Below are 12,284 nucleotides of genomic sequence, written 5' to 3'. Positions count from 1 at the left end.
AATAACAGAATCAAACTGGTCGTGTTCAAATGTTACCATAAATGTCTTTTATTATGTATAATTCATCAATGTTCGTTATACTAAAACGAGAAATGTCATTCGACATGTAAAAACTTTCGCTTAGAGAATTACTGATTTAATTATTACACTAAAATAAAAAACTAAATTTACAGTATATAAAGTATCTCATAAATATGTGGCATGTTACACAATTTTAATAGGTAATTTATTAGTTAATAAAGGCCAAAACCTTTATTGACCAATATATTTATGAACTTAATGGATTTTTGTCTTTGATAAAACAATATATATATATTTAATTGCATTTCAAATAGTTTGTTTTCTTCATGGGAAATGTTTTTTCCTTAAAAAATAATATTTAAAATACCTAATACAACATAAGAAACAGTACAGGAAGCAAAATTATGTGTAGTAATAATTATGTTGTATTTCATATCAATACTGATTATTAATTGGCTCATAATGAACAATTTTAAATGTATTTGAATAATATTTAAAATAGTGCAGAATACAAAATTCATATGTATATTAAATCATAAAATAGCATGTACATATTTTGCACAAATACTTTGTACAGTATACAGAATAACAAAGAATATTAACATGCTATTAATCAGTTAGTAGCCAAAAATAATCATTGACTTGCCTGCATTGGTCAACATTTCACAAACCATTAACTTATTAAATAAATAAATGTAAAAAGATCTGGACTATAGTATTAATCCACTATACCATTATTTTTTACTAAAATTAGAAATATTAAAAATATGAAAAATACAACAGCACAGTAAATAAAATGTTTTGCGCATACCGTTTTAAACGATTTAACTTCATACCTTTTTAATAGTGTAGAGAGAGGTAGCTATTGATATGACTGACATGACGACTATGGCCATTGCGTAGTAGTAGTATTCATCAGTACACCACAGGATAACACTGAAGAGCTGGAAGATGTAGAAAGGATTGAGGACCTGAGAAAGAGAGGGACGAAGATAGTTCCTTTATTTCAAGTTCCTAAGAAGACATACAATATTTACCACAGCAGAGTCAGCAGTGCTGCGTCATGCTATTTCTGCAGCCAGGGTCGGTCTCACATTTCACTCATACCTCCTTAATTAGCAGCTTGAAAAGAGAAGGCACTTTCACGTCTATTTCATTGAGTCCGAAAAAAAATCTCCTAAAGTAGAGATGAACAATAGTTAAACTTGATTCTTGAGCCCACTAGTCAACATTTATTTCCAGACACGGCTCAACTGACAGATTACAAAGGCTTCACCTGTACTCCTGCTGGTTTTTGTTGAGCCCGAAACTGTGCTTTGAGTGAACAGAAGAGCAGGTCATGCTCTGATCTTCCAGGCCTCTGCAGAACAATGAGGTTTTAGGGTTTCGCAGAGCAGAATTTATACAAATCATCAGAGACGGGTCATAAATGGGCATGTTTGCTTACTTCAATACTTCGAAGTTCTGAATGGAGTCGTTCCAAAAGTATTTAGTGCTGTGGAGGGTAAAATAACGCCTCTGTAATGGAGAAGAAAAGCAGAAATATGAGAAAGAAAAGAGGTTTACCCATTCACAGATAAAGCCCAACTACACTACACCACATTCAAAATGTTTAAACAATAGCATCTGTAATGTTTTGAAAGCTCACCATGCCTGCATTTGTTTGATCTAAAATGCAGCCAAGACGGTAAAATTCAAAAAGCATTTTTACTATTAAAAATTACTTTTTAAAATGTTATTTATTCCTTTGATTTCAAAACGGAAATTTTAGCATCATTATTTCAGGCACATGATCCTTTAGAAATAATTACAATAATCTGATTTCCTGCTCAAAAACTTCCATTATCATTATTATTATTATTATGATATTGAAAACAGAGTACAACGTATTTTTTCCGAAATGGAAATCATTTTAACATTATGTCTTTATCATGGCTTTTGATCAATTTAAAGCATCCTTGCTTATAATTATTTCAAGCTTCCAATGAATCTTAAAAAACCCCTCTTAAACAGCAAATTAACATATTAGAATGATTTTTGAAGGATTATGTGCCACTGAAGACTGGAGTAATGCTGCTGATAATTTAATCAATCAATTCAAATCACTTATTTATAAAGCTCTTTTAACAAAACAGATTGTATCAAAGCACTGGACAATATTAAATAAGAGAATACAATGATAGGGATTTCATTTGGATCACAGCAATAAATCACATTTTAAAATATATTCAAACAAAGCAGTCATTTTAAATTGTACAAATATTTAGGGCTGTCGTCAACTAGGGATTTCTCTGGTCTAAGATTTCTCTGATTTTAAGCATTGACTAACCGCATGTTTATTAATAAACCATTCAGGTATGAGCATTTATTTATCATCGTACCATTAGTGCTCAAGCGAACGCAAAGCTCGCCAAGCGCAGCGGCAGAAGTAATGATTATGAACGTGTCAGTGAAAAACAGTATGGAGACTGCATTAACATTTTACTATTTTGATCAAGCAGCGCTTTCTTTTGTCCTTGGACACTCTTCTATGCAGTAGTGATGTGTCTGTATGCATGTTTCATGAGGATAACATTCTATAATTGTTTTCAATTTGAATTGGTTCATTTGAAAGTAGACATTTCACTGTTTTGCAGACATAAAAATATATCTACAGAGAGAAACAAAAATGTATGAGGTGTTTTGCGCTCGAGTTGACGGTCAGAGACGGCAGAGAGTGCGTCCTGTTTGCTTTCACTAGGAATTCACAAAAAAGCGAGATATATTATTTTGTTATTGTGAAAGCACACATAAAAATTTGAGCGCACCACCGTCTCCATCTGTCCTACTCTTCACTCTCTGCACAGACACTGATCAGCAGCCATTACAGCGGCCAGCGTTAACATTACACGGCCATGTAAAGTTGCTAATACTTACACATTTCAGATAACAAGCCATATTTGAGGTCGATGAATGATAGGCAAGCGTTTGGACGCAGCTGATGTTTTACTGCATTACCATAAACTAGCCGTTATCTGTCAGTCATGGACTGCGAGACTTCACCTGGGGATTATTATTTTTATGCAACTAAGCGACTAATAAAATTTTGGTCAACCTAGTCTCTACTGGTGGACCAACAATTAGTCAACTATTAGGGAGCACCTCTACTAATTTACTTTTGCAGTATTTTAGATCAAATAAATGCAAGCTTGGTAAACAGAAGAGTCTTTTTTGTCTTCAAAAAGCTTTGACTGGTAGCGTATATATAGTTAGCAAACACTAGAATTTGTGGAAATGCAGAATTGAACTATATGTGAAGGTTAGGATTGATTTGATGCGAATGATACCGGCACAGGCTGGTCCTCTGGATTCCCGGTGATTTTCCCAGGGGCAGGGTCAGTGGGGTTGTGGGTGTGGTCATTGGCTTGAGGGGAGGCGGTTTGAGAGGCCAGGTTGTCATAAGGGTCCTTCCCAGGGGCCAGCATTACCCGAATCTTCGCTCTAAACCAGCGCTTGAACTCATCCTATGGACAAAAACACAGATTACATGCAAACACATACTTATGTTACAACACACCACATCACTGCACTATAATTATGACTGGAAGCCATTTACGAATGATCTGCCTCAGAGTAGAGGGTTATCTGCCAAACAACAACATGACGTCTGCAGCATTGTCATTCTTAAAGACTATAAGTCTATTTTTTGCTAGACATAATTTGTGCCTTCGGTTTATTCATTGTTTAGGGAAATTCCTGTCTTTTAAAAAAATAATAACATTTCAATAAGCATATTTATAAAACCTAAAAGTAGTTATTAATAAAAAAAAAAAAAAAAAAAATTATCAAGTGATCCAAAAATCACTTGATGCAGATATAGGTTTAATACATACGGTGCTTCGTAAGAGGGCTACGTCTGCATCTTTGATGGTGGTCCGTCTGCAGGTGGCCTTCACACACCATTCAGGCATCCAATAGAGCAGCAGGAAGAGAAAACCACCCGTACAGAAACCACCCAAACCCACCAGAACCACCTTCCATCGGCACAGCCGATACCCGCTCAGCTCCTGAACAGAAAGAAAATCAACTTGTGTGCTTTATGAAAGAAAAAAGGGCAAAAAAAGAGAGAGAAAAGTAAAATACCATCTCATCCTCCAAACCCTTGTTGATAATCTTCAGATCTTCCTTCTCCATCCTGATCTTTAGTCCTGCCTGGATAACTTCTGCTCTCCTGCACACAGAGAGAGAGAGAGAGAGAGAGATCACACGCTGAGAGAGAGAGCGAGAGAGAGAGAGAGAGAGAGAGAGAGTGTGTGTGTGTGTGAGGGAGTGTTTAGTACAGTGAGGATTGTGTGAGGCCCAACAACAGCTGTTATACCATTGGATTGTACTGACAACCAGCTGACCTGAGATGACACATGATCATGTGCACACATAAATACAAACACTGGAGAAGAACTTCCTGTGAGTCACGATCCTGAGCGCTACAGCTGAGAGCCACGCTGAGAGTGTTCTCAGACACACATGAGAGCCAGACAACAGCTGGCAAGCCAGCGAGACAATCTGACCATCAGAAATGTAAAAAGAGAGAGATACACTTATTTACACACAGGCCTAAAAAATAAAAATCATTTTACCTACCAATTGTTGGCGAAATAAGTTACCAATCATAATTATTTCCTGTCACCTTATTGGTTTCATATCACATTTTTATTAGACTCGTTTAAGCATCAGCGTATATTGTGATTTCTTTGCTTTCACACACGCTGAACATAGATGCAGCAGAGCTACTACAAGTGATTTTCGTTGATGCAAATCTATTCAACGCGTGTTGAAACTTCGGCGTCGTCGTGAAGAGCCAGGTCACGGTTGCACAGCGATGGCAGCGCTACGAAAGCGCAAGCTCCCAAGCATTTTGGAAACAAGCAATAAAGCCTCGCGGCGGGCCTTGTCCACGCGTTTGACATGAGAACGACCCCAAAGTCTGTCTAGTGTCTACACTGGACACGACAAAGCGACCGTTGAACTTTGTGTCAGTTACCATAAATGGGAGGTCTCAGACTGTCGCTGATTGTAACCAGCTCTATTGTATTTAGCCATGTCCTGCCGGTGAACACCGAATTCTATTCACTTCCACGTCTGTTTTTCACAAAATGACAAAACTATATGCATGGCTCCTTGTAAACACAGTCGCTTACGGGTTAGGTGAGGGGAAAGAAAATGGATGTTGTCATTGGTTCATGGTTTCACCCTTGTATTGTGTTCGACTTCTAGGTACGATTTTGATGGCCTTCAATGCAAATTCACATCATTAAAAACAAGGAGGAATCAATTCTGAACAAAACATCTCTTTTTTTTTTACCACATTTTTAAGCCCTTAACTGTTAGAAGTTTACTACTATTACCTACTGCTAATGCCTAAACAAAATTGCATAGGAACCTTCCTTTGTGAACTTCAAAAAAATCGGAACAACTTATTTAAAACACGTTCGTGGCCCTAACTGAGAAAGTCACAAAATATGGACAATAGATTAAATGGTATTTGATTGAAAAATAAGATTATAGCTCAATTTTAGAGTATTTTTTTTATCACTGGGAAAAAAAAAAAAAAAAAAAAAAAAAAAAAAAAAAAAAAAAAAAAACCTTTTTCCCTTTCTAGGGTAGCAAAACACCAACATAACATATTTAAGAAATATTTGTTCTGTACAGTTGCCTTAAAAAAAAAAAAAAGTGGGTCAAACTGACCTGAAACATAATCGTCAGAAAATTATTAGTGTGCACTTCAAAGCACATTGTATCCTCACTTATCCACAGCCTTAAATGAGAAGAAAACCTCACAAAATATTAAAATTAAAAATCACATATTAACTGGTGTTTCCGACAGCTCGAAAATCAAAATAAGGGAAAAATTGATCCAGAATGTAACACACAGGTTAATGAATCTTTCTGTGTCGAATGTTAAATCACCAACAAAAACATACTTTTTGGTTTTTTGTTTTTTTGTAAAAAAAAAAAAAAATTTTATTCAAATGGCTGTTTGATTTAGTAAGAATATTGTTGCTCAAAGACAAACAGTTCCGCTTTGGCCTAGTTTTAAACTTTCCATTGATGAAATAGAATAAAAACAGGAACTTGTGCCAAAAAAAAAAGTCACTTTAACTTATTGAGCTGCTCATCAAATCAAGATCACATCTGCAATTGTGCTGAAGTTTGGTGGAAAAAGTCAGTCTTCATGTGATATTAACTACATCAAATGATATAAAAGACGATGGAGGACATTTTTACCCCCTTCTACCTTGAATTCTGGGGGAATTGCGTTTTAGTTGACTAAATCACATAGATTCTAAATGTATAGTCTAACCCGCCTGCACTCTCTGTGTGTCCTTTTGGTTTTTTTAAGATACTCGATAAATATCCATCCGCATATCAATTACGAAACAGATATAATCTCACCTCTAAATCCTCAAAGATAAAATCGAGTTACGATGTTTCCAGCAGACTTTGAAACTGAACTGCTCCCATACCTTACATCATAAGGGGCAAACTATCATTCTTCTATAACTTCTATTCAAATTCTGCTATAACTGAAGTCGCCATCCAACTGGCAAGTTTATGCGCTCACCAAAGTCCCTTTCATTCTCAATTGGTGCTGAATGGGTGGTAATTTTGGACCTTTGACGCAAACGTCGGAGATGATAGAGATTAATGGTTAAATATTTCATGACTGTGCAAGTGCAGTTGTCTTGAAGATTGACGGGAATGAACAGCAGGCTGCATGTAACCAAAGCTCTCCGCAGAGGAAAGACAAGGAGATCAGAGAAAAACACTGGGCTCTGTCATTCAAAAGGCTCTTTCCAGCTCTCATAATCGTGGCAGATGGACTAGCACAATCTGCCATTCTCGCTACAAATCACCAGCCGAACGAGTCTTGGGCATAAACCATGATGAAAAGTTAGCTGTCTGGCGGTACACGGTCACTGGCGCAAGTTCAGTTCTGTACATACTGCACAACATTTCTGCAAAAGTAGTTGTCATCATCTGCATTTTGCAGGAGTTAATTCAGCAGTACAATGCAGTTATCAGTCCCATAAATTACACAACTGTGTGTGCAGAACGGAATTAATGCGCTAAAAGGTGAACTGACAACCACATTTAAACGCAGTGTGTGCGTGGCCATGGAAAAAGTTACATTTTTCTCATTTGCAAAATACAAGTATATATATTCAAGCAATTTGTCTTACTGCTTTTAACGGATTATAATTCCAAAGAGGAAAAGTGGAGTTATTTGATTTTATAATACAGTAACAAAATGCAATCATATGACAAATTCATAAAAACTTAATATAGTAATAAATTTAGGAGAAAACAGCACTGAATTTATTAAAATAGTCACAATTTAAATCACCAAATCCTAATGGTCAAAATTCTTATTTGCTCAAGCAATATAAATAAAACAAGCTATTTTTTTGGTTTTAATACGCTGTTATTTTGGTTGAACAATTGATTTAATTAATTTTTTTCAATTCATAATCAAATTGAGTGAAATATGATGTAGACAGTTTATTTAAAGTGATCTGCTTTCATTTCTTATTATTCCTCCCCCTGACTAATCAGAACGTAGCAGAAGTTCTCCTTCACACTAGTATTAGCCAATTAAAATGACCAAATGCTTTCCATCTGCATACTCAATTCACCTCTCCTGACCAATAGGAGAGCAGAGTAGTGAGCTCCCTACATTGACATTACTTTAAGGCAGCAGAAGCATCACACAATGCAAATGCTGTAAAAATAATGCTGTAAAACAAAATAGGAATGGAGTAATTAAGCTATATACGCCTGGACTCCCCGCCAACAGAGCGCTCCAAATCTATTCTTACGAGTATTGCGTGATGTTTGGCCTGAAGGCCTCTCACTAGGTTTTGGAAGGGAGCTCAGCAGGGAGGAAACCAGCACCGTGCTGGTGTGGTCACCTCAACAATAGGGCAGCAGGGAGGCAGAATGGCAGAAAACAGGCAAAGCGTGCGAGTGTGTATTAGACAGTTGGGTGTCAGTGGTCATGCCCTGCTCACTGTTCCCTGCCCTCTGCCACGGGCCCTGATCTTATCAGCCCCCCGCACCCGCACAGAAAGGGGAAACCCAATTCAGGACCGACCCTTCCTACCATTTTCCCTTTCTGAAGCAGCTGCTATATGGTCACATCTGCTTATAACGCAAATCGCGATTGCAACATGCTGCACTTTTTTTCTTTTTTTTTTCACTTCCTCAGACTGTACGTTGAATGCAAGGAAACACTGCAATCATAAACCTGACAGGCTTTTTTTACCCAACCCATGTCAATGTGTCATGCAAGTATGCAAGGAGTCATTTTGAAGACACTTCTTTTTTTTTTTTTTTTTGATATCAAACCAAGTTCAACTGACGGCAAAAAGGTAAGTCTGTGAAATCAAAACGGACTATATCTTATCCGTGTTCATTTCTGAATGAAATGCCTACTTTACTACATCCAATCAGTTTGCAGTAGAAAAAAAAAAAGCCACACCATCTAGTTTCCTCATTTTAATATTCCGTTTTAATATTCTGTCAAACTATGTAAATAAAAAAGGGCTAGAAGCTTCCGGTTGACACTGACTTTAAAGGTCAGTTAACCCAAAACTGAAAATTCTGTCATTAATTACATTAATTATTGTCGTTCAAACCCACAGGACCATCGTTCATCTTCAGAATACAAATTAAGATTTTTTTTATTATTATTATGAAATCTGACAGCTCTCCATAGACTCTACATAGAGCAAACTGCACCTACCAGGTCTGAGACCCAGAAAGGTAGTAAGGACATTGTTAAAATTGTCCATGTGACATCTTTGAGCACATGGTATTCTCGTAGCTTCATAACATTAGGGCTGAACCACTGATGTCTCATGGGCTTTTTGGGCCTTGACTAAGGCAGTTGCGTTGCTTTCTGTGGGAGGGTCAGAAAGCTCTCGGATTTCAGCAATAATCCCATTGGCATTCTGAAAATAAATAAAGGCTTCACAGGTTTGAGTGCGAGTGAATAATGACAATTCATTTCTGGTTGAATTATCCCTTTAAAATCAGTATCGGCATGAGCCACAGACAGGCTGCATTTCACAGAAAAAAAACCAAAGTGTGTAATGTGGACTTGGTTCTGTTCTTTGGCTTTTTCGAGACGTATGAGAAATAAAAAAAGGAAAGAAATATGCATGATGAATGGTTTGCAACAAATCACCAACATACATTTCCAAAATTTATAGGTTATATTTATTTTATGCAGACTTTAAAATTCATCCAAAAATAGTTTGTGTCACGTAATGACTTTCAAGTGGCAGCTAACAGATAAATTGCTTAAATGTTTTAAAATGAGATGTGTTGCTTTTTTCATAAACATAATAAAAAAAACTCATTGCAAATGATAAAATTGAATTTAGACAAATGTTAGATTGTAGATTGATAAAATATTTTCTTCGCTAAAGGTAGCATTTAACTTTAAATAATTAACTTCTTAGACTATTAAGTTTAATAATAATAATAATAATTTAAATGTAACATTAAATTACCTTCAAAGATCAACACTGAGTGTTAGATGATGGCAAGGTTAACCTTAAAGCAAAGTAATGAGTAATACAAGTTTTATATAATTTTACAAGTTATAATAATGCTTTTTTCTTGTGTAATTAAGAAACCCTCTTTTTAAGTTGAGCATTAACATAACCTTTCCAGTTTGCTCAACGTCATTATTACGTACAACACAGCATGTTAGTTGGATCCTTAAAACTAAAACGGATAGTTCAAGCCGTTTCAACATTCATAGTGAATGGCCTAAAACTGACTTCATGTCAAATCCTCATCCTACATTCAGTAGTTCCACATTTGACAAACATTTTTTATAGTAAAAGTATGTTGAAATCAACAGCGATTACAGAACCAAGTCTTTTAAAGGCCGTTTTTTGGAACTTGACATCTCCAGTTAGTTTTTTTGGCCTTGGTTATGTAAAGGAGCATGGGAAAAGTAATCAAAAGGAAGGTGATTATTGAACACGGCGACATTCCCTTACCTTCAGATTCTGGGCGCTGTGGCCCTGGGCAATCCCTTCACCTATAAAGAGGCCTCTCTCTTTTACGCTCTTTCACTGCAGACCTGGACTCCTGAGAGAAAACAAAAGAGGAAAACTTAATTAAACTCGATGCATCACACAGCCTTTGGTCTTCTAATGGACGGATTCTGAAGCTCTCTCAAATCTGACACGTGAATAACATTTTGAAAGATTTACAGAGCGTTTCCTAGCAGCTCGCCGTGAGAGAAAAACATTAAAGCGACAGGCTGTTCAAGGTTTTCACTTTCTTGGATTTAAACGTCTGAACACAGACACTGAAGAAATGAAACAGAAAAGGGCTCCGTGTGTACATTAACAAATCAAACAGTGTCTGGCTGGTATACTGGCAATTTGGGGGGAAAAAAAAACAACAACCCACCAACAGCGCAGTATAAAGCCCACAGGAAATTTATATCCTGATGAGTGTGTTACTCAGAACATCTAACACTGTAGTCATATAAAGACTGAATAAAATAAAGGTTAGAGAAGCTATCCACTGAGAGACTTCACCTGATTGGTTAGACAACCTTTACATAATTTACTAAGAGTTTGTGTGACAATTGTCAATTAAAAATAAGTTTCTGTTCATGTTTTTATTCAAAGTGATTAACATTAATACCATTTTAAATATTTATTCATTCTCACCGCCAATAAATGAGTATTAATTTCAGATGCACATAAAATTAATCCTAATATTTAAAGCAAAAAATAAATATTCATGATGTAAATAAAGCACAAAATTTTATTGTGAGGCCAAAATTAATATTCATGGGTGCAAATATATATATTTTTTTATTTCTAATTTAAAAAGTAAATATCAGTATTGTAAATGTTATTGTTAAGCAGACTCTCAAAAATAAATCCAAACGAAACCATAAAACCCCAAATTTTTAGGCAAAAATCTGTTGTGTTACCATGCAAACCGACACGAATTTGTCAATAAATCTAGACCGTCAATTGTTGAATGACTACCCTATTCTCAAAAAGAACTGTCAGCACAAAATGCATTTATAAAAATCAACAATTATCCGAGTCGACCTAATGATTAGGATTGTACCAGGAAGTAACAGGGCTCAGTTATTTTAAATCTAGTCCATCAAATAACCGGTTGCTCCTCTTTTTCTCTTTATGCTCAGATTTCTTTGCTATAAATTTGAATAAAAAAAATAAATAAATAAATAGCCCCAGGTAAGTCCGCCAGCTGGATTTCACAAGGTCTGTCTGACAAACTTGTCCTACATGCATGGCTTTCTGACATCGTTACAGATCGATTTTTTTTTTCTTCTGAATGTGCTGCAACCGCTGAGTCAGTATTCTGCAGGTAGCTCCGTTTGCAAGCAGTTTCACAGGAACTCTTTGAAACACAAGCCGTTCCAGAAATCAGACGTAGTTCTCTTCAGTTTTCTAGAGAAAACACCAACACCCACCACCCACCCATCGAAGACATCGGCTAACAATGCGCAAAGATCTAATGTAAGCCCTGGAGATAATTCATGGAAGCCTTCAGAAGAAAAAGTTACGTTTGGGGTTTAATGCGCTTTCTTCATTCGGTTTCGTTTCCTTCTGCACTGGGTCACCATTACTCTGACCTGAATTCTACTCCTCTTTTTGAACAACAATAATCTGGTTTTACTGCATTCAAAGCGTTTAGAAAGAAAATACAAAGACGGAAAAGTCTTGTGGAACATTCGCTGAGAAGCGGTAAGGGATTAATAATTAGATGTCCTAAACAATAGAGTTAACCGCTGAGTTAATGTGTCACAATAAAGGTGTGTTCGGTTGCATGATATAGTCTGGAATCATAAAGATAAAACAGAGCAGGAAAAAGAAGAAAATGGTGAGAAATAATAAAAAAACAACAACAACAACAGCTTCCAGGTAAACGCAATAAATCCCAGACGTCGTCGAGCGAGCTTGGCAGTTCTTAATTTGACCTAAAAGGACGGTTATAAAAAGATGAACGCCTAAAAACAGATTTATCGCTAAGTTCAACAAAAAGCACATGCAATAAAAAAAAAAAAAAACTATAATCCCTCATTTCTTTCAGCAGCCTGTCGTCAGCATAGAAAATGTTATAATGAGATCAGAGATTGCTTTGAGGATGACAGATTTTTGAACCTTGAACCAAAACAATTTATAAAACTCTTCAAACCTGCAATAAAATCCCATAAA

The 12,284-nt window shown here is 36.1% G+C and overlaps 1 protein-coding gene across 6 annotated transcripts in view; it reads right to left on the bottom strand.

The window, feature by feature from the left end:
- Positions 1–12,284, bottom strand: part of atp13a3 (ATPase 13A3) — a 33,683-nt gene that overhangs the window by 15,794 nt on the left and 5,605 nt on the right. For all 6 annotated transcript variants that reach the window (XM_043251875.1, XM_043251880.1, XM_043251878.1 and 3 more), the window contains exons 2-9: positions 10,074–10,164; positions 4,144–4,231; positions 3,894–4,067; positions 3,348–3,524; positions 1,469–1,539; positions 1,298–1,381; positions 1,129–1,198; positions 858–992 (exon numbers count right to left, since the gene is read on the bottom strand). In XM_043251875.1, the coding sequence (XP_043107810.1) occupies positions 858–992; positions 1,129–1,198; positions 1,298–1,381; positions 1,469–1,539; positions 3,348–3,524; positions 3,894–4,067; positions 4,144–4,194 (762 nt within the window). In that variant the 5' untranslated portion in view covers positions 4,195–4,231; positions 10,074–10,164. The remainder of the gene's footprint in view (positions 1–857; positions 993–1,128; positions 1,199–1,297; positions 1,382–1,468; positions 1,540–3,347; positions 3,525–3,893; positions 4,068–4,143; positions 4,232–10,073; positions 10,165–12,284) is intronic.

Source organism: Puntigrus tetrazona, chromosome 11 (assembly GCF_018831695.1).
Source record: "Puntigrus tetrazona isolate hp1 chromosome 11, ASM1883169v1, whole genome shotgun sequence".
Classification (NCBI taxonomy): Eukaryota; Metazoa; Chordata; class Actinopteri; order Cypriniformes; family Cyprinidae; genus Puntigrus; species Puntigrus tetrazona.
Note: the sequence above shows the minus strand (reverse complement) of the source record. Positions and strands in the feature narration are given on the sequence as shown.